We start from the raw sequence: 24,529 nt of genomic DNA on the forward strand, positions 1-24,529 counted from the left end.
CTTTCTGACCAAAAAAAAAAAAAACCAGCCAAACTGATGACAACATTTTAGAAAAAAAACTTTTCTACTTGATTGGTGATATATTTGAACTTGCTTACAGACATGTTCCATTTTGGATTTTTCAAGATAAATTGTAGTGCATGACACGCTTCTGAGATTGGAATCTGGATCTGTATTTTTAATGTTATCTGTTTACTTTAATGAATTCACAGTGGAATAAATCCAGTTTCTTTCTAAGAACAGAATATGTTATATGTACTGTGATAACTGGTCTGTATACTTTGCTTTCTGACAGAGCAGTCCAAGTAAGATCTTATCAGGCTTATTCCTGAGTTTGTTAACATCAAAGATGATGAATGATCTTGTAGATATTTGCAAACATCTGGTAAGTATGTTTCTCTAAATGCTATGTTTCTTTGCATGAGGATTATTTATACAGTATAAATAACTCAGAGACAAACCAAATGTGATTTTTATTACAGAAAACAAATTGGCCGTAAAAATATATCAGATTTAAGGGCCTTTCTAACAAGTAGTGTTTGTGTGGACCATTCCTACATGTGTGAACAATGAAAAAACATTGATCAAAGAACTATACTAATCTTGCATCCAAAATTTAGTTACATCGTTTAAGCCTTATTTTGATACTATGTGAAAGAAAAGTGCACACTGATAAAGCCATAGAAATAATAATTATAACCCCCACTTTTCATTAAGTGAATGAAAAATAGAACACATTTTAAAGTTCATGTAAGTAGTTATGGCTTTTTGATCAGTTATTTTAACATCCACAAACAGCTTAATTTATTCTTAACATCCTACTACTCAGCCCTACATCTTACAGCATCACCTGTTGCACTAGCTTGTACTTATGCTTTTTCAGTAATTGATTTGATAATAAATGCCAGAAATACTTGTCCATGTACCAGATCTGAATCAAGGCCAAATCTGGGAGCTGCAAGCACATAAGATTTTGCTTCCATTTCTTTTTCATTGTATTAAGCTCATCTGTTTTTTAATGTTAATTTTTTTTTTGCGTTTGGAAAAGATGAAGGATTTTTCTGCTGTGAAAGTAATTCTTTAAAGGTGCTTGAAAAATACATATTCATGCTGAATTCTTCAAATATGTACACTTCTGTCCTACACTTAGTAGCAAGGTAACAACGTGGCATCATTAAGTTTTGTCAAAACCTTGAAACTTGTATCCTCATCCAATTCCAATGCACCTTTAGATGGGTGTCCAATGCAAATAAATAACATACTTAGTATTTTGCCTGAGGAGAAGCTGACAGTCTCACCACTGTTAGCTTGTCAGCTAGTTGGTTGAAAGGTAATTATTTGGGGAGCCCTTATGTCATACTCTAGTTTCTTTCTAATCAGAAGTTTGCCAGTTTCTAAAGTAAAGTTGATGTTTAAGTGCTAACGATGCAGTCGGCATTCTACTAAACCCAGAAAAGAAAGCAGTCTCTTTCCCAAAGAGCTCACCATCTAAAGAAAAGAGTTCAAATCACACACAGTGCACCAGCTAACTAGAAGATGGGTTTATCGCAGAAGGCTGAAGTAAATATGGTGCTTCATAGTTGATGACTTTTAGTTGATAGGTTGTACAGAAGTGCAAAGAGAGATTTCAATGAGATTAACTACAATTATAATTATTATTTATTGTGTGTATTACAACACTGCTGAAGGGGCCATGTCAAGGATTAGGACCCTACTGTGTGCTAGGCAATATACAAACAAGTAACAGGAAGACACCCTTTGACCCAAAGAACTAGATTTAAGACATGATGGAACAGGTGGAGGAAACAGAGAAGTGGAAAAATGTCAGGCCAGGTAATAGCAAAATGAACACATTTTGTATAGCAAAAAGTATTAATTTTAAAAAACTCATTCACCCACAAGGTGTGCACACTACTAAAGTGAGTAAATTCATGATCTTAGCATCCCAGGTCCTTTCTCGCACTGTTTGGTTCACAAGGAAATGCTGGTCTGTTTCCATGTTCTGTTACCTATATGGCATCTTCAGCCACCAAAAATAAAATTTACAAGAATGTGATGCTTTTGCTAGATGGTCTTTACTGGCAAACCGAGTGATGCTGGAGAAGTAGACCTAATGGAAGATAATATTGAGAAGAGTGCAATGGAAGTAGATAACCAGGTAGCCATGGACCAATTTGACGATCACTGTATCACTGACTTCGGTGATGCAAATGAGTCTGGGGAGATGCAAAGCGTAACTGGTAAGTGAAAGTCTGCTTTTCTGTCCAGAATTGTTTGCAGAAGTGTAGGGCACATGTCTTTTTCAATTTTACACTGCCCACTTGTCTCAAATCGCAGTTAGGCAGTACATTGGACCATTACAGTAGCTGGGATTGTAGCTGAGCCATTTGCCTCCAGAACAATAATTGTGTCTTAGCAGTGTACAAACATTAACTAAAGCCTTGGGAGGAAATTACTATTCTTTTTTACAGTTGGTAAAACTGAAGCAAATAAAGTAAATAACGTGCTCAGGGTCATACAGTGAGCCTATAGCAGAGCAGGGAGTAGAGCTCAAGTCTCCAGACTCCCACTCTAGTGGTCTAATCACTAGTCCATGCGTCCCTTCATACCCAGTACCAGGATATTTTCTTGTGCATTGTAGTTGGTTCTATTTTAGTTGTCTCTCTTCTCTTGCAGAGTAGGTCTAGCACGTCTTTGGCAAGGTCAGCTTTCTCACATATCCAGACTTGCAAAATAGTTGGCACTTTCCTTACCCATGACACAGATTTTTTTTCCTACCAGGTTGGTTTGGCACCAGCAGTGGTATCATGTTTTGTTTTGAAATCTGTTCTGAATTCTTGCTTAAGATGATCTCCTTATGCCTTAGTCAGGACTATGATTTCTATTTTATTTTGGAGGGGAGAAATCATTTTGTTATGCTAATACTTCAAACTGTTCTTTGTCTGCTTAGTCCACTGTGTTGAATGAGCACCTCTGGAAGTAGTTCATCCAGACCCTTCGATAAATAATAGTAAACGCTCGGGTTGGTAGCAGTGGCAGCAGCTCTGGACATCAGAGAAAATAGACATGTATATGAAGCCATTCTCTCTAGGTCACAAATTTGGATTCAGTCAGTAGTATAGAGTCAGTTGTCATCACCTTAGGCTTGTTGGGTGGGCTTTGTAAAAATTGTGGACATTTGTTTGTGGTCTCAACCAAATTCTGAGTGGGCAAGTGTCCACAAAAAAACACATAACAAATGGTTCTATTGATACACTGGTTGCCAGTTTTCGCACAGAGGCCTAGGGTATGTCTGGATATAGAGAGTGCAAAATACTCTTCTGTTTCTAGAGGCGGTCACTCTAGAACAGAGGCCTCACTCCAGATAGAGAGAGCTTCAACTAGTGCTGTCCATACTGTACCTATTCTGTGGCTAAGAAACTTCAAGGCTGCCAGTCTCACATTTTTTTGAGAACATAATTTAACTTGATGAATGCACATAGCTCTATCATGTTTTTAATATAACTTTTATTTTCCTAGAAGAAGCATTTTTTTGTACTAGACAAGAACCTTTTTTTTTAGGTGCTGTGAGCCCATTAGCTGAAGAACATTTGACAAAGCAGGATTTACTCCTCCTTGAAATTCTGAGGCTCTTGTGTCTATGTGTAACTACTGCACAAATCCATACAGTCTGCTTCAGAGCACCTGACATACGGCGGAAGCTGTTAATGCTAATTGATAAAAGTCTATTTGATGCTGCTAAATCACTGCATCTACAAGTGGTGAGTGTGATTATTGAGAAACTTCTTGTTTCAGCAGTTATCTCTCTGTACATAAACACTGTCTCTTAAAGTCATACACACATTCTCTGGCCATTCTCTTGGACTCAGTCCGCTCAGAAGAACCCATAGTGTCTGCTTCTGAAGATTTTAATTTTTTTAACATAGCTTGTAGGATTTGTCAGAAACCAGACAGTAGATTGCTGGTCCATATGGTGTCTGCCTTCAGTATTCACCATTAGCAGGTGGCTTGGAGGTTGTGCAGTCTTATTCTTTGGGACAGAGTGTAGGAACTCCTTTCCAACTACTAGAACTGATATGTTTATATGCCAAAATATGAAATTTAATTATCCATATTATTGTGCATCAAATAATTCATTTGCATAAAACAAATGTCAAATTATCTAACCATGTAAAAACTGACATAAATATTTGACATAAAGCATTTAACATCCATTGAAAATGCTTATTCTTATTATTTTATTTTAGTATGTGTATATAAAAATATTACTAATGTGTTCTATTTTTAATTATGCCTTAGTATTTAGTCCTTTTGAAGGAACTCCCAGCTGAAGAAAATTTGTTGCCAGAAGATGATCTTCTCCTGCTTCTCAAGCCTCTTTCGTAAGAAATAACATCAGTTATATATTAATAAAAATATTTTATTTAGCAACCATCTGGTTTTTCTACTGTTTGACTTCTAAAGCTATCTCTTTTTTCTTTCCCAGTGATGTGTGTTCCTTGTATCGTCGAGATCAAGAAGTTTGTAAAGCAATTCTAAATAATCTACTTCCTGCAGCAGTGGGGTTGGGCCAAGCCAACCCAAATGTTGAAGAAACAGGGGAAGTCCAAGGACAATTTTTAACTGTTGTGGGAGCATTTTGGTACATTTTATTTATTTTATGCAGTAATCTGTTTCTTGGCTTGATGGCTGATGACCTATTCAGAGGTTGTGATGCTGCTGTGGGTCCAGCTGTCAGTAGTGCCATGAGTTTATCTAGTCTGTACACTTCTCCCACATGAATCTTTTTGGATACCAGTTCTATATTAAAATTAGATCACAGATCCTCATAGCCACTAAGTGATAGTTTAAAGGCACGTTGAAAGGTAAAGTTAGACCCAAACATCAATATGATGGGCAATGATTTCTGAATCCTGAGTTATTTTTTAAATTCTGTAGTCCATTGCCAAGGTAATTAAACAGAATTCACTGAGAGAAAAAAGAGACAGTTCTCCCTGCTGGCTTTATGGTAGTAATTAACAAATGCTCTTCCAAGCAGTGTTTGATATTGATACACAAACAAGAAAATAAATAGTCCTTTAAAACTGGGAGAAAAGGTGCTTGCTAATCAAGTCAGAAGGATTACTTAAAAGCATCTAAGAATGAATTACAAAGAGCAGAGAGTAATGTCTTAAGACTTTTTTTTCCTGACATTAAGCTTGTAATAGGTATTTAAATGGCTTCTGTTTCAGGCACTTGACAAAGGAAGGGAGATGTACGGCTCCAGTAAGAGTGGCCCTACTGAACTGCATGAAAGCCCTACTTGAGGTGAGCCATATTTTCCTATCTGTTGTTAGTTTAGTACAGTGATACTTGGATCTTAGTGGTTCAGCAGCCAAATTAGCGATCGACATTTCCCAAAAGAGCCACAGTAGTATGAATTCATTGTTTTATTTATTATAAGTATTATTCATATTTAAACAGTATGATGGTGAAATATTTTGTTTTTATTATATATATATAATTCTCACAGCAAGTAAATTAATAACAGTGCAAATAAATAACTTAATTGGTTAATAACATAGTAAAAGCATCCAGATAGATTAATGTCATGTGCTGCAAGGAGCCACAGGTAACATATTAAAGAGCCACTTTTGGCTCTTGAGCCCTGGTCTGAGTATTACTGGTGTAGTAAGTGTAATACTCAATGTTTGCTTGAAAGTAGTGTAGAAAGAGCTACTGCATTCATCAGTATAACAGGTAAATCCAGTGTTCATTTCTGTATAAATTCCATACATATTTAACAAGAGGTATTCATTTTCTTCAGGCTGATCCTCATTCAAATTGGGCTGTGCTTAATGTAAGAGATAAACATCTGCCTGTGAGTGATGCTTTCCCACATTTCCTCGCAGATAGCCACCATCAAGTGTGCATGCTCGCTGCAAAGTCAATAACCAGGTGATAGCCTAGATCTTTGTGTAGTTTGTTTAGATAATTAAGTCAGTGTATTTAAGAATAATAGACAATTTTTCTCTTTTGCATGCTATGTAGCTACCCAAAGTTCTTAAAGATATAAAAACACTTGGCTATCTTAAGGCAATGTGGCACCTTCCATTTTTATTGACTGAGGCCTTCAAAACTTGTGTAAATTTGCAATACTATATGTTATAGTAAAGATATGTGTAAAACCCATTGTGTGTAGACCCTTCATGTAGATATATTTATCTTCATGGAAAAAATAGACTAAGTACTGTAAATAATGTGATGCCTTGTGCTAGACAAGCAGTGATTTTGTCCTTTGCCTAAATAAGGGAGCTTCTGAGGAACTCTTTACAAATATTAATGTATTTATCTTTGCAGTGCTCCATGAGATAAAGACAACAGTGACAGAGGATCAGAGTTTGGGTCCATTGCTCCCTGGTTAACCGGGACTGGACACTTTCAAATGATTCCTCTCCCTGCCACCCAGCAAATGCTCATATTTCTATCTGAATATTTTTGGATGGAGGGAGGGTTGAGTCAATACAAGGCCTTTGAAAAATGGGGACTCCAGACCCCACCTTCTGCCCCTCAAAACAAAGAAATCCTAATATTTACCATGTAAAATATACACCAATTCTGAAGATTGTTAGGTTAAATAACTGTTGTCCATGTTTTATTTTAAGTTTGTTCCAAGATATGAAACAGAGAGATTCTTCTGGATTACCAAAAGCTCTTCCTTTGAAGTTCCAGCAAAAGGCCTTTGAGAATGTATACCTCAGAGTTCAAGAAGGAATGAGAGAACTGGTAATAAGATCTAATTGTTAGCCATGTGTAAATGTTCAGGACCATATGCTTCATTTTCTTAGAACTTTGTCATTGCTAGAAGACTCTCATTTTTCAGGACTAGTGAAACAAAGATAAAATATTTTCCTAGGCACCTCCCTTGTCATTCTCCTCTTCGTGCTACAAATGGTTAAACCCTTTTAATGCCATTTTCCAGACTGCTTGCCCTCTGAAAGGGCCAGCACCAGCTAAAGAAGCAGGTGCTTGGGGCGGCCAATACCAAAGGACTTCATATCCGGGCCTTCGGAGGCAATTCGGCAGCAGGTCCCTCAGTCCCTCTTGGAGCGAAGGACGTGCCTCTGAAGAGTGGAGTGGCGTGATCACGCTGCCGCCATTTTGGGGGTGGGGGGTTTGCCACTTGGGACGGCAGAAAACCTGGGGTCAGCCCTGCCTATGAACAGGGCTGGCTCCAGGCACCAGCAAAGGAAGCAGGTGCGTGGGAAAGCTAATGGAAAGGGGTGGCACGTCCAGGTGTTCTGCGGCAATTCAGCAGCGGGTCCCTCAGTCCCTCTCTTCCTCTTTGAGTTGCCGCCGAAGAGGAAGAGAGGGAGGACCCGCTGCCAAACTGCCGCTGAAGAATGGAGCGGCACAATTGAGCTGCTGCCAAAGTGCCGCGGACTGGCTTTCTCTTTTTTTTTTTCCCCCCTGCTTCGCTGCTTGGGGCGGCAAAAAAGCTGGAGCTGGCCTTGCCTCTGAATAATTTATTAATCATAATAATTATGATTACAGTAGTCTAAGGATCAACCAAAAATGGAGTTTCATTGTGCTAGGCACTGTACAGACACTTCATAGTAGACAGTCTCACCTCAAAGAGCTTACAGTCTAAATATTTATGTGCCTATAGCTGTCCATAGCATTTGATTTCTAAATTTGGTGCACTTTAGATCTTCCTTTTATCTATCACTGACTGATTTAATATCTTATTATTGATAAGAAACATTATATAAGCATGTAGACAATTTTCTGTCTCTGTTTCCTTGGTGCACAGCCACTATTATGTGAAACATCATCTGGGTTAAAAGCAGCTTTTCCATAAGGCAGCACTGTCAACCACTGTCGGCCCCTCTACAAGCGTTTCTAAAGATATTACCAGTGAATAGTTTCCGAGAAATGAGATAGTGGTCTTAGTATAGTCACTAGTAGATAGGTGCTCCCCTCAAAATGCACCACCACAATTGGCATACATTGGCACCCATGTGGGCTGTTTCAGAGGTCACTGTTGTGAATAAACAGTGAGGATGAAATACTCTGTCATCTCCTGAGGTAGTTTCTTGAAGTCAGGGTTTAAGTTTATGGTATATGTGATCTAGGGAGGCCTGCATCGCAGCTTTAGGCACTCTTGTAGGCATATATAAAAATAATAAAAAGCTTTGACAGTGGATGCAGGAGTGAGAATACATGATTGTTCTTCAAATGCTGGTCCTTGTGTGTATTCCACATGTGGGTAAGCCTGCATACCATGCATCTTAGTTTGGAGATTTCTAGCAAGTAGTGTCCATTGTTCTCCACATGAGCAGTTGCTACCGTGTTCTGAACTGAAGGCTTAAAGGGCGGTGTGAACTAATACCTCTCCAGTCCTTTCTTATCACCACATGGCCTGAGTTTGAATCCTCTGTCCACAGATTTCTCTTTGCTTCTTTCTCTTAATGAGCCTGTAAATATATTGTGAATAGGTTTAGTATTTTATTGTAATATTTTAGTCTTAGCATAGTTAATATAGCTTAGTTTTCTCCTTGCCTCGGGTTCTCTCCCCATGCACAAAGACTGTGCCTAGAGTCCTTGAGTTAAAGAACTGTGTCTCCTGCCCCCACTCCTTCACCAGTGCTGTCCCTACTATCTGGAAAAGGCACATACCTCAGCCAACTGCAGCATTTGCTGCTCATTTCCCCCACCTGCAGAGCTCGCGGGCTCCAGCTGAGAAAACATCTGATGGAGACAGCTAGGAGACCCCTGTCTAATCCAGGCCAGGGGAACTCCTTTTTCTATCAGCTTCAACCAATTACTAGTGCCCCTCTGAGCATTAACTCAGGAGTGGAAGCCAGAGCTACTAAACCCAAGGAGTTGTCATCCAGGGCTTCTCTTGAGAGTAAGGAGCACTCCTAAGCATAAGGACAGATCTCCTTCTAGGAGAAGGGATTCCTCCCCAACTGTGTCCCAGTCAGGTGAGTCCTCATGTGTTGATACTAAGGAATTAGGCTTACTTAACCCTCTGGCCATGAGGGCAAGGCATGAAGTAAAAAGGATCCTCCGGTACCAGTGTCTGTTCCAGCTCCTAAGCCTGAGGATCAGCACCCACCACCACCATCTAAGAGTTCACATGTAGACTCTTCAGTGATACAGTACCATCTCATCCCTGTAAAACCTGCCATCCGTGATGTGCCAGATCCATTGATGTGCCAGATCCATTGATCCTGACTACTGTAATGCCCCAGACTCCAGGACAGACTGAAACTTACACCTCATCTCTGGATATCTTCTTCCTTCCTTATCCTCAGTCTCCTCTTCTTTTGGGTCTGACCTTTCTGAAAGACATTGTCACTCCAGAAGAGGAAATTACTCCAAGGAGACAAGGACATTCCCCTTGTCACCCCTTAAGATGGAGCCTTCATCCATCAATACTGACAGTGGAGCTGGTGGAATGGGAACTGGCCTTCTCTTCAGAGGAGTTTGAGGTTTCAGGAGATCCTTCACCCCCACGTAAGGAGGTGAGTCTGGACAGATACTTAAGAAGATCCAGTGTCCATCCTCCACCACAATACGACTACCCAAGGGATTGATGACAGCTGGTTGACCCTTCCTACTGGCCCAATTAGGGCTCATGGGATACCTACAGTAGACATCCTGGCTCCACCTGTGCGACCCACGATACGACTCCCATGCAACACCTACAGTCTCCATTGGAGCATGAGATAGAGGAGATTGAACCAGATCCACAGGTACTGAGGGGTGTTTCATCTTCCTTACCAGAATATGCAGTTGCCCCATCTTTTCCATCTCCACCTGGTGACCACAGGCAATATCAGGAGCTTCTGCAGAGAGTGGCGTCTAACCTCCATATTCCAATAGACATAGTCCAGGATACCCAGCATTGTCTCCATGACATTTTACAACCTCCTGGTCACAGTAGGGTGACCTTCCCAGTGGAGAGGCCATCATGGAACTAGCAGAAGTGATGTGACACGCTCCAGTCTCTTGCACCCCCACCGTGAAAGGACTGAGAGATGCTATTTTGTATCAGCTAAAGGAGCTGAGTTCCTGTTCCTCTTTATACATCCAGCACCCAACTCCCTGGTGGTGCAAGAAGCCACTGAGTTGTCTAGATTACAACATCTCAAGGCTGCACTGACAGATAAAGATTCAAAATGACTTGATCTGGGGAAGAAGACTTTACTAGTTTTCAGTTCCATATTGCTAACTATCAAGCTTTGTTAGCAAAATATTATTTCAATCATTATTTGTGGGTTTTGGACTTTAAGAACAAACTCTCTCAAGAAAACAGAGCCCAATTCCAGGCCTTCATTGAGGAAAACTAATTAGTGGCCAGAATGTCCCTTCAGGCTGCAGTGGATGCAGTTGATACTGCATCTAGAGGGATAGCCACAGGCATAGGCATGAGTCTTGGCTGCACTCCTTGAGGTTTCTAATGGAGGTTCAAAATACCGGAGAGGATTTGCCTTTTGAAGAGTCTAGCTTATTTAGCAAGAAGATGGATGAGTCCCTACTCTTGTTGTAGAACAGCCCTCCACTTCTTGGGCATTTACAACCCAGCTACCTGGAGCTCCATCCATACATTCACAAAGCATTTCACGTTAGTTCAAGCCTCCTCTGCATATGCAGCTGTTGGGACTGCAGTATTAGAAGCATCTATACCAACTACATCTTTGACACTCCTCCCTGTCCCCCATTCCCCCATTTAAATACTGCTTGTTAATCACCCACATGTGGAATACAGATAGGGACCAGCACTTGAAAAAGAAATGGAGGTTGGTTACTTGTAACTGGAGATTCTTCCAACGTATGTAGTCCCTATCTGTATTCCACTAGCTGCCCTCCTTCCCCTGTGCTTCAGATCTTATGTGATTTTCTGTAAGAAGAGGAACTAGAGAGACATCAATCCACACTACCCCTTATGCCCTCAGTTCTTAGCATGAAGAAAACAACTGCACGTGTGTAGACCAACAGACACTACTTGCTAGAGATATCCAAACTCAGGTGCATGCAGTGGCATAGCCAAGTGGAAGGAACAGGGGGAGTAATTAAAAAAAAAAAAAGTGCCACCCGCTGCAGCGCTTTTACTCACCCGGCAATGCTCCCGGTCTTCGGTGACAGGACCTTCACTCACTCTGGGTGTCTTTGGCGGCACTGAAGGACCTGCCACCGAAATGCTGCCGAAGACCCATGGAGCGAATGACGGTCCTGCTGCCGAAGTGCTGCCAAAGACCCAGAGCGCCACCAGGTGAGTAAAATAAAAGCGCCGCAGTGGGTGACACCTTTTTTTCTCTCTCCCCCGGGTGAGTACAGAAGCACCAGGAAATTGACAAGGCACCACTTATGCTCAGTGGGGGAGCAGCCGCTGCCCTGCCTCCCCCCTAGCTACACTACTGGGTGCATGGTGCACATGTGTGGCCATCTGTGAAATACAAATAGGGACCACACATCTTAAAGAAGCTCCAGTTACAGCTTAGTAACCTCAATTTTATGCAGCTGCTTTGAGAGGTACATAGATGATAAAAGAGAGAACATTTTTCTCTCTTTCTTTCCAGAGATGGTGCCCAGGAATGCTGTATTTATGTAGTGTAAAAACAAAGGGCTTAAATTTTCATAAGAGAAATATTTCCAGTGTTCAGTGCAATAACTTTCACAAACCCAAAATTTGCTTCTAAAAATTACAAGATGGGGAGAACTAGAGAAAAGGATAAGCTGCATTCATGCTGTAGAATAATTGGAATTCCGTTGAGGGATATCCATGCAGTTTTCTCCTTCGCATCCTTCATTTTTTCTTCTTCTTTCCCACCACACGATGGCTTCTTGACTTTCCTTCCAATTTTTAAAGATCTTTTCTTTTTTTTCTTCGTTTTAGCATGTATTCCCAAACTCAAATTACAGTCAAAGGCCTTCCAAGTAAGGTGATTGCATAAGACTGACTTGATAGCTCAGCAGCACTGTTCCATAGGCAGGGAGAGGTGGCAATTGAATTGCTAAGCCTTCCATTCCCTTCCCCTTATGTATCTCAGAAGCTCAACATACTGCCTCCATTGTTATAAAGGGTGTTTTTAGTTTAAAAAGTTTTAGCTCATGTAAGAGTTCAGAGGCTCCCATTTAACATTCTTAACAATTATTTCATTCTTAATTGATGAAGGCACGTGGTGGCATGAGCCCTGAAGACCTGTTGGATGAGCAATGTAATAGAAGAGCAGTTCTGCTGATGCTGATAACCATGGTTTTATGTTGCAGTCCTGTGTGTGAAAAGCAGGCTTTGTTTGCTATTTGCCAGTCTATGAAAGAAAATGGATTGGAGCCTCATGTTATAAAAAAGGCAGGTATACAAGAGAAATGCTTCTTACAGTTAAGTTATAAATTATACAAGTAAAGCAGAGTTGTTGTGTGTACCTTTTATTTTAAATTGAATTGATTGATAGTTCTGTTACACCTCACTCTGAGTTTGGCTCCTGTACGGCCACAGATTTTCAGATTAATATGGTGAAAATTATCCTTTATGGTTATTTTAGATTGGGAGACTCTTAGGAGCACATGAAAAACGAATACAGTGACCACAAACACAGTGACATGTAACAGTCTTGCTTGTATTATAACTTATAGTCATATCTTACACTCATATAATGTCTACACAACCTGAGAGATCCCAGGCAATAGCCCCAGATATTGTAGAGTCTGATGGATCTTTCAAATGGTGGTCATTTGATAGAGGGAGTCTTTCATCGGTGTCGTCCCACTTTTACCTAACCAAGGAACCTCATTTATATTTTTGTTCTGACCACACGTAACACCTTATTCATATGCTTGAGGTTTCCAACCTTTTTTTCCTTATCTGTACTTCCATATCCCACAAATTTTAGGGTGCCTCACTTTCCATAGGTTGTTCTTAGTTCCCCCTTTTCCTTATTAGCATCCTATTAACGTTTACATCAACCTGTTTCCTGGGTAACCTGCGGTCAGAACAGAACTTTGTGTGATGTTTCAGCCAGGTATCTTGCGGTCTACTGCAGTCTGTTTTTCCTTAACATCAATTATTGGCACATCTTTTACAGTAATCCTGTGGTCTTATTGGCATAAAGTCAATCTTAGATCACCCACTCATGGCAAGTCTCCTTATGCCTGCAGCCTCATGTGGCTAAGCTAAAATCTTACAGGCCCCAGCCTGTAGGCCTTGCATTACAACCATGCCTTGCTTATATACCTAATATGCATTCATTAATCTTAAATACTTATCAGTCTTATACTTCTAGAATCCTATATTACATCTATACCTACAACTGAAATCTGTTTAGCACAGCTTAATGATATAGGAAATAACAAATGAACTGACCATAACATTAGATAACACAATGAAAAATAAACTAATTGGCTACAAGTGCTAGAAAAGGGTATTTGGGTAATGCTGAAAATTTAGGCAGCTCTTTCATTGTACGCAAACAGACTGGCTGATGTATTTTTTTATTTACTAAAATACCTCAGTTATGTTTTTAACGGTTTCTAGTGTTACAATAATTCTAAGGTTAACATTTTTGTGATAACTTCTGTATTTTCATGGACATCTCTAAACTATAATCAGGATCACACACTGTAAATATTTTTGCCAGGGATAGTGGAACCAGGCGGGTAAGGGAGGCCAGAGCCCCCACAATAGAAATATTGTGGGGGCTCTGTCCCTGCATAAATTCACACATGTCCAGGAGGCCAGGGAGGAGGTGAGAGCAGAATCCAGAGGAGCTGGAGCTGCTTCCACAAAGCCTAAGATTGTTCTGGGGAGCCTGGAAAGGATCTGGCTTGCCTCCCCTGACCCCATCAACTGAGTCTCACTGCCTCACCTCATTCCCTCTCTATTTCCTACCCCTCTTTGCAGGGACTGTCTGCCTCCTCCCACCCTAGATTTTAGACCCAATTAAAGATGCTCACAACCAAAGTAAAGTCAGTTTTTCAATATGCAAAACATGTATAATGATAAGGGTGTCTACTGAAAACTGCATACTATGTACTAATTAGAAGTTGAGTGATATAAATACTATTAAAAGAGCAAAAAGATGTTAGAAGGGGAGGCTTGGAGACGTAACTGCTCGGTGTGCTGCAGTACAATATATATGCAGCATGTTATCTCACAGTCTTACTTATTGTACAGGTTTTGGAGAGAGTATCGAACATTTTTGGCTATAAAAGTATAGAAGACTTCATGACTTCCCAATTAGACTATCTGGTGCTGGAGTGGCTGAGAATGAAAGATAGTGGATATAGCCTATCTGCTTTTCCTTATGTTGTTTTGAACTACTCTAGCCTTGAGGAGTTCTACAGGTAGGTTTATATATAAAATTTATGTTAAATCAGGTTAAACTAGATATCTCAAGTATCAAAATAATGTAATTTTGCTTCTTGTACTGTAAGATTTTGCTTTAAAAAGCGTGTAAAGTCTTTAAAATTAATTCCATGTATCATTTCTATTACCTGCTACAATGCTGGAGATTTATTTTATAGATGTAACTAGACAGTCATACAACAGATCAACTATATTATATTTAAAAGGTGGGGTATTTTAAAAATCCCATTGTAATTCAAGGACAATTTGGAAATATATTTGCTTACCTTTAGGTCTTGTTATAAAGTTTTGGTTCCACACCTGGTGATCAGAAGTCAGTTTGAAGATGTGAAATCTATTGCCAACATGATTGAAAAAGACTGGCGGCAGCTTCTAGCAGACTGCTTTCCAAAGATTCTTGTAAATATCCTTCCCTATTTTGCCTATGAAAGCCATAGAGATAGTGAAATAACACAACAGAGAGATACAGCTTATAAAGTCTACGACATGCTTAAGGATGAAAGCTGCTTAGGAAAACAGGTACCTATTTTAATGTACTTTGTTTCCTTTATAAATGCATAAACAGTGGTGGATGACTTGTAATGGATTTGAGGAGAAAATAGTAAGTAATAAGTCAGATAATTCAGGTCTTCAAATAGGGATATGTTGTAATAAGGTAAGTCAGAATAAAAATATCAAACTTTTTGAATCTTTCAAGTAAGGTCAACTGTGGTGTTTTAAAGCCACACTGTCAACTGGAAATCTAATACATTTCAAAATATGAATTAAAAGTTGTTATGCTTTTGCAGTCACATTTGCCTATTTTTAAAATGTTTTTTCTCTCTGATTCTCTGTGAAACCTTCTCCCATCCGCCCCAACAGGAGCACTGATGATTCATGGGAACCTATGACTATACATAATGTTATGTCAAATGCAGAATGTAAAGAAACTGAAAATATAGAGAAACATTTAATTTATGGTGAATCTTAGGTGTTGTAATTACAGTTGGTAAAACATTTCTAGAAAGAATTGTGATTTCTAGGTTGATTGTGTCCCTTTAATTTTAAGATGGACAACTCAAAGGATAAGTAGGTAGCCTAGACAGAAGAAAAAGAAGTTACCTCAGAAAAACACAAATTGAAATTGAGACCTTCAGAGTTAAAATATTTCCTTATTAAAGCTGTTCATATGAAAACATTAAAAGTATCTAATGTTGTTGTTTTCTAGCAGATTGACAATTTATCTCACAGTAACTTGCCAGAGATTGTGGTGGAGCTGCTGATGACCCTGCATGAGCCAGTTAACACCACAGCAGGAGAAGGAGTTGATCTAAGTAAATTTACAGGGTATGTAGCTATAGATTTAGAAGATATATTTCATACCTTTTTACTTATGTATAACATTTTGCATATGTGTGGAGTGTGTGCATCCCAGCGTATGCTCTCAAAATTTCTTCTAGGATTTCAAGAGAGCAAGACAAGAGTGGGTATCTCAGTTCAGAGAAATGTATTACTCCTCTCTTTCCATAGTCTCAGTGAGGGTAGAAGACACACTTCTGTCAAGGCTTTGGCTGGATCCAAGTAACTTTTGGCTCAGCTCTTGCATGGGATGGTCTTAGTAGCATCTTCAGCTCATGAATATATAATCTTGTCTATGCATCTTCAACAAGGTTGTGCATCTTCAACTTTGTGGTTATATTGTTTTTGTCTTTGGAGCAGGAAATTCTCAGAACATCTCTAAACTTGATTTTAACTTTTTTATTCATTTTATTTTCTGAAATTCCTTTTATTCATTAATGTTTAATAAGATATGAAATGTTCTTTCTCAAATGAGTCCAAACACTCCTATTTTCTATATGAAAATCGGATTTTAAAATAATCTTTTTAAACTTAAATTATTCTTAGAGAATTTTTAAATACAAGTGGTCATCTTTTGTGATCCTAGAAAAAAAGTTTCTTCCCATCCTTTAATAAGGGGGAGAGGTTCCATTCTTTAAGAAGACACTTATTGGTGTTCAAACTGTTCTCAAGATTACAATCTACAGTAGCAATTAAAGACTCCTACCAAACAGACTCTGCAAATCAAATATCACAATAACATTTAGATATATTTTTCTAACATAGTATGGAATATTAAGGCAAAATAGAAGTCATAAAGCTTCATTCCAGAGTCTATGCAACATGATCTGGAGGTGCTGAGTACAATTTTATAGCCATCATTCTTCATGATGCTTTTCGTACCTGTCACTTACTGAGAAAAAGCAGAGATTTTGTGGGAGTTTCTGTAGTGAGACTGAGCATTTTATTTAATAAACTCAAGCATGTAAGCTATTGTTCTCCAAGAATCATGTATGTGTATAAAGTTACTGTATCTTCTGAAATTCAGCAACGGCAAAGAGCAGTTTCTAATAAATTATATTTTATTAATTACCATTTTTGCATAGTATTGAGGTTTATTTCCCCCCCCCCCTCAGTTTCTAAAATTCTGTGTAGTTTAGGCACTGGATATTTGAATGAGACTGCTGTTTGTCATATTTCTCCCTGACAAGCATGAACTAGTTCTCTTTGGTCTTTATTTCATTCAGGGCTGGACTGGGAGCAGGGCTGTCCTTTTAGAGGATTTTCAGCTATAAAACTCTATTGTGTACAGATGCTCTGCTAAAATTCCTTATTGGCTTTCTTTAGGGCATGCTGAAAGATTTATTTATTTCATTTGAGCTGCTTTTCCATGTTGACTGTTTCTGGACCACTCAGCCTTTTGCTTTTGAATCTGCTGCCGTTGCTGTTTTCTTTATTCTTCTCAATTTGTGTTTGATCCCTTTATGATTGGGGTAACATACACAATAACTGTGATTTATTCTTATGAATTACATTTTTACAAGGTCTGGGAGTGGATTTGGCTGATTGGCTTGTATTTAATTTAAATGTTTTTTGTATTTTGGTGTTTGGTGCTTCACTAACATGCAAAAGGCATCCTACAATTGGATTAAACAAAACAAGTGCAAGTATTTCCCTATAGAAAGAAAGTCTTTATGTTATATTTGGGGATTACATCTCATTTTATTTGCAGTTGTTAGTTTGCTGGGAAATATAATTCTCCACTTACTGCTGAAAATATTACGGTTATGTAAGAAGAATTTGTACTTTGCTATATTTATTCACACTAGTTACAATATAGCAGTTTTTTCTTGCCTTATCAGGGTGAAACCAAATCAGCAATGCAACATGTTATATATGCATCCATTTAAAGCATCCATAACTTTGATCTCTGAACAAGTTTTTGAAAGTCTTGTCTTACTGTCTTTTTTAATTCATTCAGGGAATTAGACCCTGCTCCTAATCCTCCTCATTTTCCATCTTATGTGATCAAGGCAACCTTGGATTATATTAGCAGTTGTCATAAAACCAAGTTAAAAAGTATTGTAGCTGTACTTTCTAAAAAACCTGTAAGTATGTGGTTTTTCCTTTTTGTTCATTGTTAAAAGATTTCCCTTTAATTATGTTTATTTTTTATTTGTAAATTGTCAGAGCATGCCAACAAAGAAAAAACTTTCCAGTATAATTTTAGGGAATCTCCTTATGTTTCTATTAGCAGCAGAAAAAAGACAAATGTCCCTAAATGAAAGACCACGGTAACTTTTTATGAATATTACATGCATGAAAGATTAGTTTTTAAAAGAAAAAAAAAAGTGAAAGAAATATAGGGCCAAAGTTTTAAAAATAAATCAAGTTAGGGAGGGATTTATGTACACTACATAAAACTATAGGTTAGATTCACATTATTTCTGTCACATACTAGCTAAAGAATTACATCAGATCATGATACATATATTTAAGTATAAATAAATACTCTCCCTGCTGACAGTGTGGACTTCTACATCCTTATGCTTAGACATGTTTGCTTCACGTGAAGTATGACTGTTCTCCTTTATGTTGTTTATAGATTGGAGAAAAACATAGATTCATAGATTCATAGACTCTAGGACTGGAAGGGACCTCGAGAGGTCATCGAGTCCAGTCCCCTGCCCTCATGGCAGGACCAAATACTGTCTAGACCATCCCTAATAGACATTTATCTAACCTACTCTTAAATATCTCCAGAGATGGAGATTCCACAACTTCCCTAGGCAATCTATTCCAGTGTTTAACTACCCTGACAGTTAGGAACTTTTTCCTAATGTCCAACCTAAATCTCCCTTGCTGCAGTTTAAGCCCATTGCTTCTTGTTCTGTCATTGGAGGCTAAGGTGAACAAGTTTTCTCCCTCCTCCTGATGACACCCTTTTAGATACCTGAAAACTGCTATCATGTCCCCTCTCAGTCTTCTCTTTTCCAAACTAAACAAACCCAATTCCTTCAGCCTTCCTTCATAGGTCATGTTCTCAAGACCTTTAATCATTCTTGTTGCTCTTCTCTGGACCCTCTCCAATTTCTCCACATCTTTCTTGAAATGCGGTGCCCAGAACTGGACACAATATTCCAGCTGAGGCCTAACCAGCGCAGAGTAAAGCGGAAGAATGACTTCTCGTGTCTTGTTTACAACACACCTGTTAATGCATTCCAGAATCACGTTTGCTTTTTTTGCAACTAATATTGCAACTAATATTTTTTTTTGCATACTAATATTGAGTTGTTTTATAACTAAATGGGGGAATATATGTTTTCAGAATGTAGCATAGCCATGCACAAATTCACAAAAGCTCTGCATATATTGTTTTTTTTGTGCCTATTTACTGTTTTAACAGAACACATACATATAGTAAAAAATCTTACATTTTTAGACTTTTTTTTTTTTTAAATCAGTGATGAAAACTGCCTTCAGTGCTTTGTTTTCAGGAAAACAAAAAGCAGGTTTTTGCACAAAGTCCCGGAAACTAAAATTAGAAGGAACCTGTAGGGATAACCAGTCGGCACCCCATTCCTTGTACGACTGGTCTCTACAATGCATTTTCTAGCATTTTGAAATAGACGTGCATTTATATATGACTCGGAAATACAAAACTTGTCGTATATTTACATTTTTTCCTAAAATTAAAATAACTTAGTTTTGCTGTTATATGAGGGGCGGCTTTTCACTTGGTGTTTTCATTCATTTTCAGGATTCATTCCAGAAAATCCTACTAGCCATTTGCAAACAAGCAGCTGATACAAACAATATTTACAAAAAACACAGGATTCTTATAATTTATTATTTATTTGTTAACTTGTTACTTAAAGAGATAAAGGATGGTTTAGGAGGAGCATGGGCTTTTGTTCTTCGAGATATAATATATACCCTGATTCACTACATCAACAGCAGGTAAATACATGATTGTCTCCTAGTCCTTCCTTTTTTGCCTTCTCACTGTTATCCACATATTTTAGAATCATAGAATATCAGGTTTAGAAGGGACCTCAGGAGGTCATCTAGTCCAACCCCCTGCTCAAAGCAGGACCAATTCCCAACTAAATCATCCCAGCCAGGGCTTTGTCAAGCCTGACCTTAAAAACCTCTAAGGAAGGAGATTCCACCACCTCCCTACGTAACCCATTGCAGTGCTGTAACCTATTCCAGTGCTAGTACCACTAGTAGCTGTTATACCATCTATGTAGAAGCTAGTGTAAAACCAATGTTAATGTCACGCTAGGGATTGATTATAGGTAGAGTGACCATATTTCCCTATGCTGAATATTGGACACCTGATAAAATTACTTGAACATAAGAACATAACATAAGAACGTAACAGTGTTGAAAGGCAGCTAACACCTCTAGGCTGCTGCTGGCCACTGAAATAACCCAGCTGCCTCCTGTCCCCTGGCTACAGCACAGGCTGGAAGGGGTTAAGCCCTTTAGAATGCATTGTGCACCAAGGCCCAGGGAACCTGTCTGCAGGGGCTTTAACGAACCCAGCCAGAGAGGTGGCTCAGCAGGAAAATGTGCCTAGGGGATGGAGCAGCCCCACACTCCCTGGAGGCAGGACCAGGGAAGGCAGGTGAAGAGGGTGCTAAGCCCCTGCCCGGGGGGCTGCTATAGAGCCTGCAGAGTCAGGGCATGACCAGGCTGGAAATCACTTCCCCCGCTCCACTCCAGAGTTTAGCTGAGGGGCAGAGAGGCTTTCCCATGACAATGCTGCACGGGGCTTTGGCACATGCAGGGCTTGGCTCCTCCTGGCCAGTGTCCTGAGGGTCTTGGACTTTCCCGGTGTGCCGGCCCAGCCAGAGGCCGTGGGGGAAGGAAGGAGCCTGCTGGCCAGGCTGTTGGTGAACTGAGCACTCCATCCAAGGGCTGGTTCTCCTCACAGCACTGGGAGCAGGATGGGCCCTGGCTAGGGAGATATGGAGGAGCAGCAGGGTTGCGGGGGTGAAGGGGCAAAGCAGGGAGAGGACAGCAAGAGGGGAAGCACATAAAGGGCCAATGGGTGGGCAACAGAGGCAACATGTAGCCAGCCGCTGCGTGGCGCCTGCCCGCACACACCAGCCACCGCAGCTCGCAGCATGCAGCCAGTGTCAGCCAGAAACAGGGTGGGGGATGGGGCCCTGCTGGCCGAGAGCTGGTGCACAGCGGGGGCTGCACTGAGGGACCAGCAGGGGGAGCAGCCACCTCCACACACTGCAGCTTTGCCCCACCACCAGCCTTGCTCACCGACCCCTATTATTAGCCACTGGACCCCCTGCTCACTGCTCAGGTGGCTGGCGAGCAGAGATCCAGCCAGCAGCAGGACCCACCACTACTGAGGGGGCGGAGAGAGAAAATACAGGACAGTTTGCCCATTTTTAAGGAAAAGTTGGACACCTGCAGGAGGGCCTAAATATGGGACTGTCCCTTTAAAAATGGGACATCTGGTCACCCTTGTTATAGGTCTTCTTCCCTGAGCACAGCCCTATTTATTGGACTGTGGAAGATGGGTCTTGTTGAATTTCAGTCTCTTGTAGGCTGACTTCCCTGGACATTTTGATCATTTAAATGTTAGTAAATCTCTTGAGTATATGGCTCAAAATGACGCACAACTTTGCAACAAAAACTAAAAGTCGCTACTTGATACCAAAGCAAAGTTAATCAGAAAACAGCCAGTATTATGCAAGCACCTTCATTGTGAACATAACTTTTGGTAAATCTCCTCTTTTGCCTTTTTCTGTAAAGCTTCCAATGTTGCTACTCCAAGGAATGTTTGAGATTGCAGTGCTGTCTGCTAATATAACAAAGTATAAGGGTATTTCACTAACCCAGAATATTATTCAGATCATTGAAATTTTTTATAGTCTAGTCTTCAACAAACCCTGCTTTCTTACTCATTTATTTCTGAATTCTTTCTCTGCCCACCACTTGCCCTGTTTAAACAGTACTCTCCCTTTCTCCATAGATGTCAGTCTATTAACTTCCCTTCTGTCGACTTCTCAACTTTTACTCTGCCTTCTTTTCTTTACCTACTAACTCCCTTCTGCCACCACATTAGCTTCTTTAATGCCTGGACTTTACCTGTCCTCCTGCACCCCAACAGCCTTTGAGAAAGCTCTGTGACTATGATAACTTCTGTTTTATTTATTCTCTCTATCTGCCCTCTTCCTTGATAAATAATGTGATTTCTTCTTCCTCGTGAACTCCTGCACTGCTAACTTGCACAAGTTTGCAAGCTTGGACCTAAATTCTGTGACAGGGTCCCTGCAGTCTGCTGCACGGCTTCCATTAAATTTAAAAATTGAGAATATTAACCAGTTAATTCTGAAAGTGAATAAATTGTGAGTACAGTAGCCCATAATATTTATTTTACACTTTTCTCACATTTTCAGTTTTTAATATCTGCAGATTTTTGTGTTGACAACATATAACTTCATTGTAGAGGCTAAGGGTTAAGCAGGAGGTTTTAGTAGGTGAGTAGGGAACAGCTGATGCTTTTGGCAACTGAGGAGGTGAGGAAAGCAATTTGGTATTGTGGGACTAAACACATCATTTGGATGTTTCAGCTAAAATGGTCAGGAGTGCAATGATTTAAATTGCTATCTTTAGATTTTAGAGGGAACAATCTGTAGTGATGAATGAGTCAATAACATTGTTTTGGGTTGTCTGCAAACTCAGAAAACGATCACCATGTCAGCTTAAACTCAGTTTACATTTGGCATGATTATCTTCAAATCTATAAAGGCTAGAGGCATATATATTTGTATTTAGTGATAGCTTAGTCTGGAATTTTCAGAGGACCCTAAGAATTTCAGTGAGAGTTGGGTGCCTTAACTCCCATAGACTGTCTAGATTCTAGAGTATGATTCTGTGATGTGACAAATTCAATGTATTGTGGCAGATTCCACAGGAATACAGGAGCTGTTATAACAGCACATCCACTACACAAAAGGGAGGATGTGATCAGAGAATTCCCTACTCAAGTGCTCCTTACAACAAAATCCATTACCTTTAATGTTTGACAGCCTATATACTTTTTTTTTTCCTCCCTAGAGGAGATGATCTGTTTCTTTTTCACTCTTATTTGACTCTGTTGAATTAAACCATATTGACAGTGGCTAAATTTAGCATATGTAACAATGATGGAAGGACTTGGGGATTTGGTACTATTCAATCCAGAAATCTAAATCCCTGTGATGATTAGGTCAACCATTTTAAGACTGAAATCACTGCCTTTTAAATATGATGTAGATATGCTCCCTCCTTCATTTCTCCCTGTCATGCAAAGGGGTTAGTACTTTGACAATGGAAATATTTGCTTTTTTAATTGAATTGCTCTAACTTTTCCCCCCCCTCCATGGCAGACCCAGTCTTGGCAGAGACATGTCCTTGCGCAGCTTTTCTCTCTGCTGTGACCTTCTAAATCATGTTTGCCACGCAGCAGTCACATATTGTAAGGATGCCCTCGAGAATCATCTTCATGTTGTTGTTGGAACGCTAATACCTCTCGTCAGGGACCAGCCTGAAATTCAGAAGCAGGTAGCTTTTCAGAAGATGCACTCATTGCTTTTCTTTATTATATGCCTCCTGGCTTTTGTAGTTAGTTCAAGTCAACATTTTTATAACTAATATTTCTATCTGTGTTTTAAACATAATGTTTAGTCACCTTTTTCTATATCCTCTAGGCTTACATCACAGATTTTTTCATTTGTTTCTAGTTGTCAGTTATTTCATAAGATTTTTTTAATGGCCTTTTTTACGAAGAAAAGTACAGCTTTTACTACATTTCTGCTTCTTAGACATCTTTTGTTTAGCCCTGTAGCACAAACCACTATTGAAGGGAAATATATGGATAGAACTTTACTTCAGATATAGATGTGTATAGACTGCATTTTTCTATGTAGAGATGTTGTTAGCATAGGTCAGGGGTAGTCAGTTATATTTTGCCAAGTTCCACATTTCTTGGTCAAGGTCCAGACTCCAGAGAAAATAATAATAAGTAAAAAAGATTTCAGGGTGCTTTCAAAAGTGTCTGGTGGTCCAGATTTGGCCTGCAGTCCACCTACTGACTACCCCATGTCTAGATATTTCAGACTTGCAAATATTCAGTTCTGTGTTTTGGTTGCTTAGTGGCTTTAAAGCAAACTATCAGTAAAGGTGTATTTGCATCTCCATAGTTAAGGTTATTGCGGCACTTCTGCTCTCCAAACCCTGTATTCTAGGTTTGTGTCTTCCTGTAAAATTGTCCTTTTTGCTGAAATTTAGCATGCAAGTTCTTGGTCAATGGAGAGAGCAGTATTGTTGTCTGTGCAGTTTTGTTTATATTTAAGGATTGTCATGGCAATAAATTGGGAAAATTACAGTTTTGTCATGGCAAAAAATACAGCAGCCCATGATTTAGCTGGGGAAAAAAAAGCCTAAGACAACAGCACAATTTTTTTTCCAAATATAATATGTGATTATTTAATTAAAATGTACCAAAACCACAATAAATTCATTTCAAATACAAAAATCCCAATACACATAGAATGTTAACAAAGTCATATAAATAATTCTAGGTCTTACTATAATAAAGCATATTATAAATTCCTAAATTACTTGCTTTACAGTTCTCCTGTCATCTTATATCTTTATATAAAATACAAGAACCTCTGCAGAAGCACTGTATATTGGTAATTTTTAAGCTAAATGGCACCAAATTTGTTACACTTGGGTCACTTTTGGAAGAATTTCTTTGCACTTAAGAGAGCTAGCAACTTAATTTTTAAAAATATTTAAAGGAGTTCTGCAGTGGACTTTTAAGCAGCCGAGCAGCCAAACTTA

General features: G+C 39.3%; 1 protein-coding gene across 5 annotated transcripts in view; it reads left to right on the top strand.

Moving 5' to 3' along the window:
* ATM (ATM serine/threonine kinase) overlaps positions 1-24,529 on the top strand; it is a 112,657-nt gene that overhangs the window by 35,601 nt on the left and 52,527 nt on the right. For 3 of the 5 annotated variants that reach the window (XM_030561035.1, XM_030561050.1, XM_030561060.1), the window contains 15 exons: positions 296-385; positions 2,069-2,240; positions 3,562-3,761; positions 4,300-4,382; positions 4,487-4,642; positions 5,232-5,307; positions 5,807-5,937; positions 6,645-6,765; positions 12,164-12,340; positions 14,162-14,331; positions 14,626-14,872; positions 15,561-15,679; positions 17,652-17,778; positions 19,431-19,630; positions 23,071-23,245. In XM_030561035.1, coding sequence (XP_030416895.1) covers positions 296-385; positions 2,069-2,240; positions 3,562-3,761; positions 4,300-4,382; positions 4,487-4,642; positions 5,232-5,307; positions 5,807-5,937; positions 6,645-6,765; positions 12,164-12,340; positions 14,162-14,331; positions 14,626-14,872; positions 15,561-15,679; positions 17,652-17,778; positions 19,431-19,630; positions 23,071-23,245 — 2,244 coding nt within the window. The remainder of the gene's footprint in view (positions 1-295; positions 386-2,068; positions 2,241-3,561; positions 3,762-4,299; positions 4,383-4,486; positions 4,643-5,231; positions 5,308-5,806; positions 5,938-6,644; positions 6,766-12,163; positions 12,341-14,161; positions 14,332-14,625; positions 14,873-15,560; positions 15,680-17,651; positions 17,779-19,430; positions 19,631-23,070; positions 23,246-24,529) is intronic. The other 2 variants (XM_030561043.1, XM_030561069.1) reach the window with 2 other exon arrangements.

This window comes from Gopherus evgoodei, chromosome 1, assembly GCF_007399415.2.
Source record: "Gopherus evgoodei ecotype Sinaloan lineage chromosome 1, rGopEvg1_v1.p, whole genome shotgun sequence".
In the NCBI taxonomy this organism is placed as follows: Eukaryota; Metazoa; Chordata; order Testudines; family Testudinidae; genus Gopherus; species Gopherus evgoodei.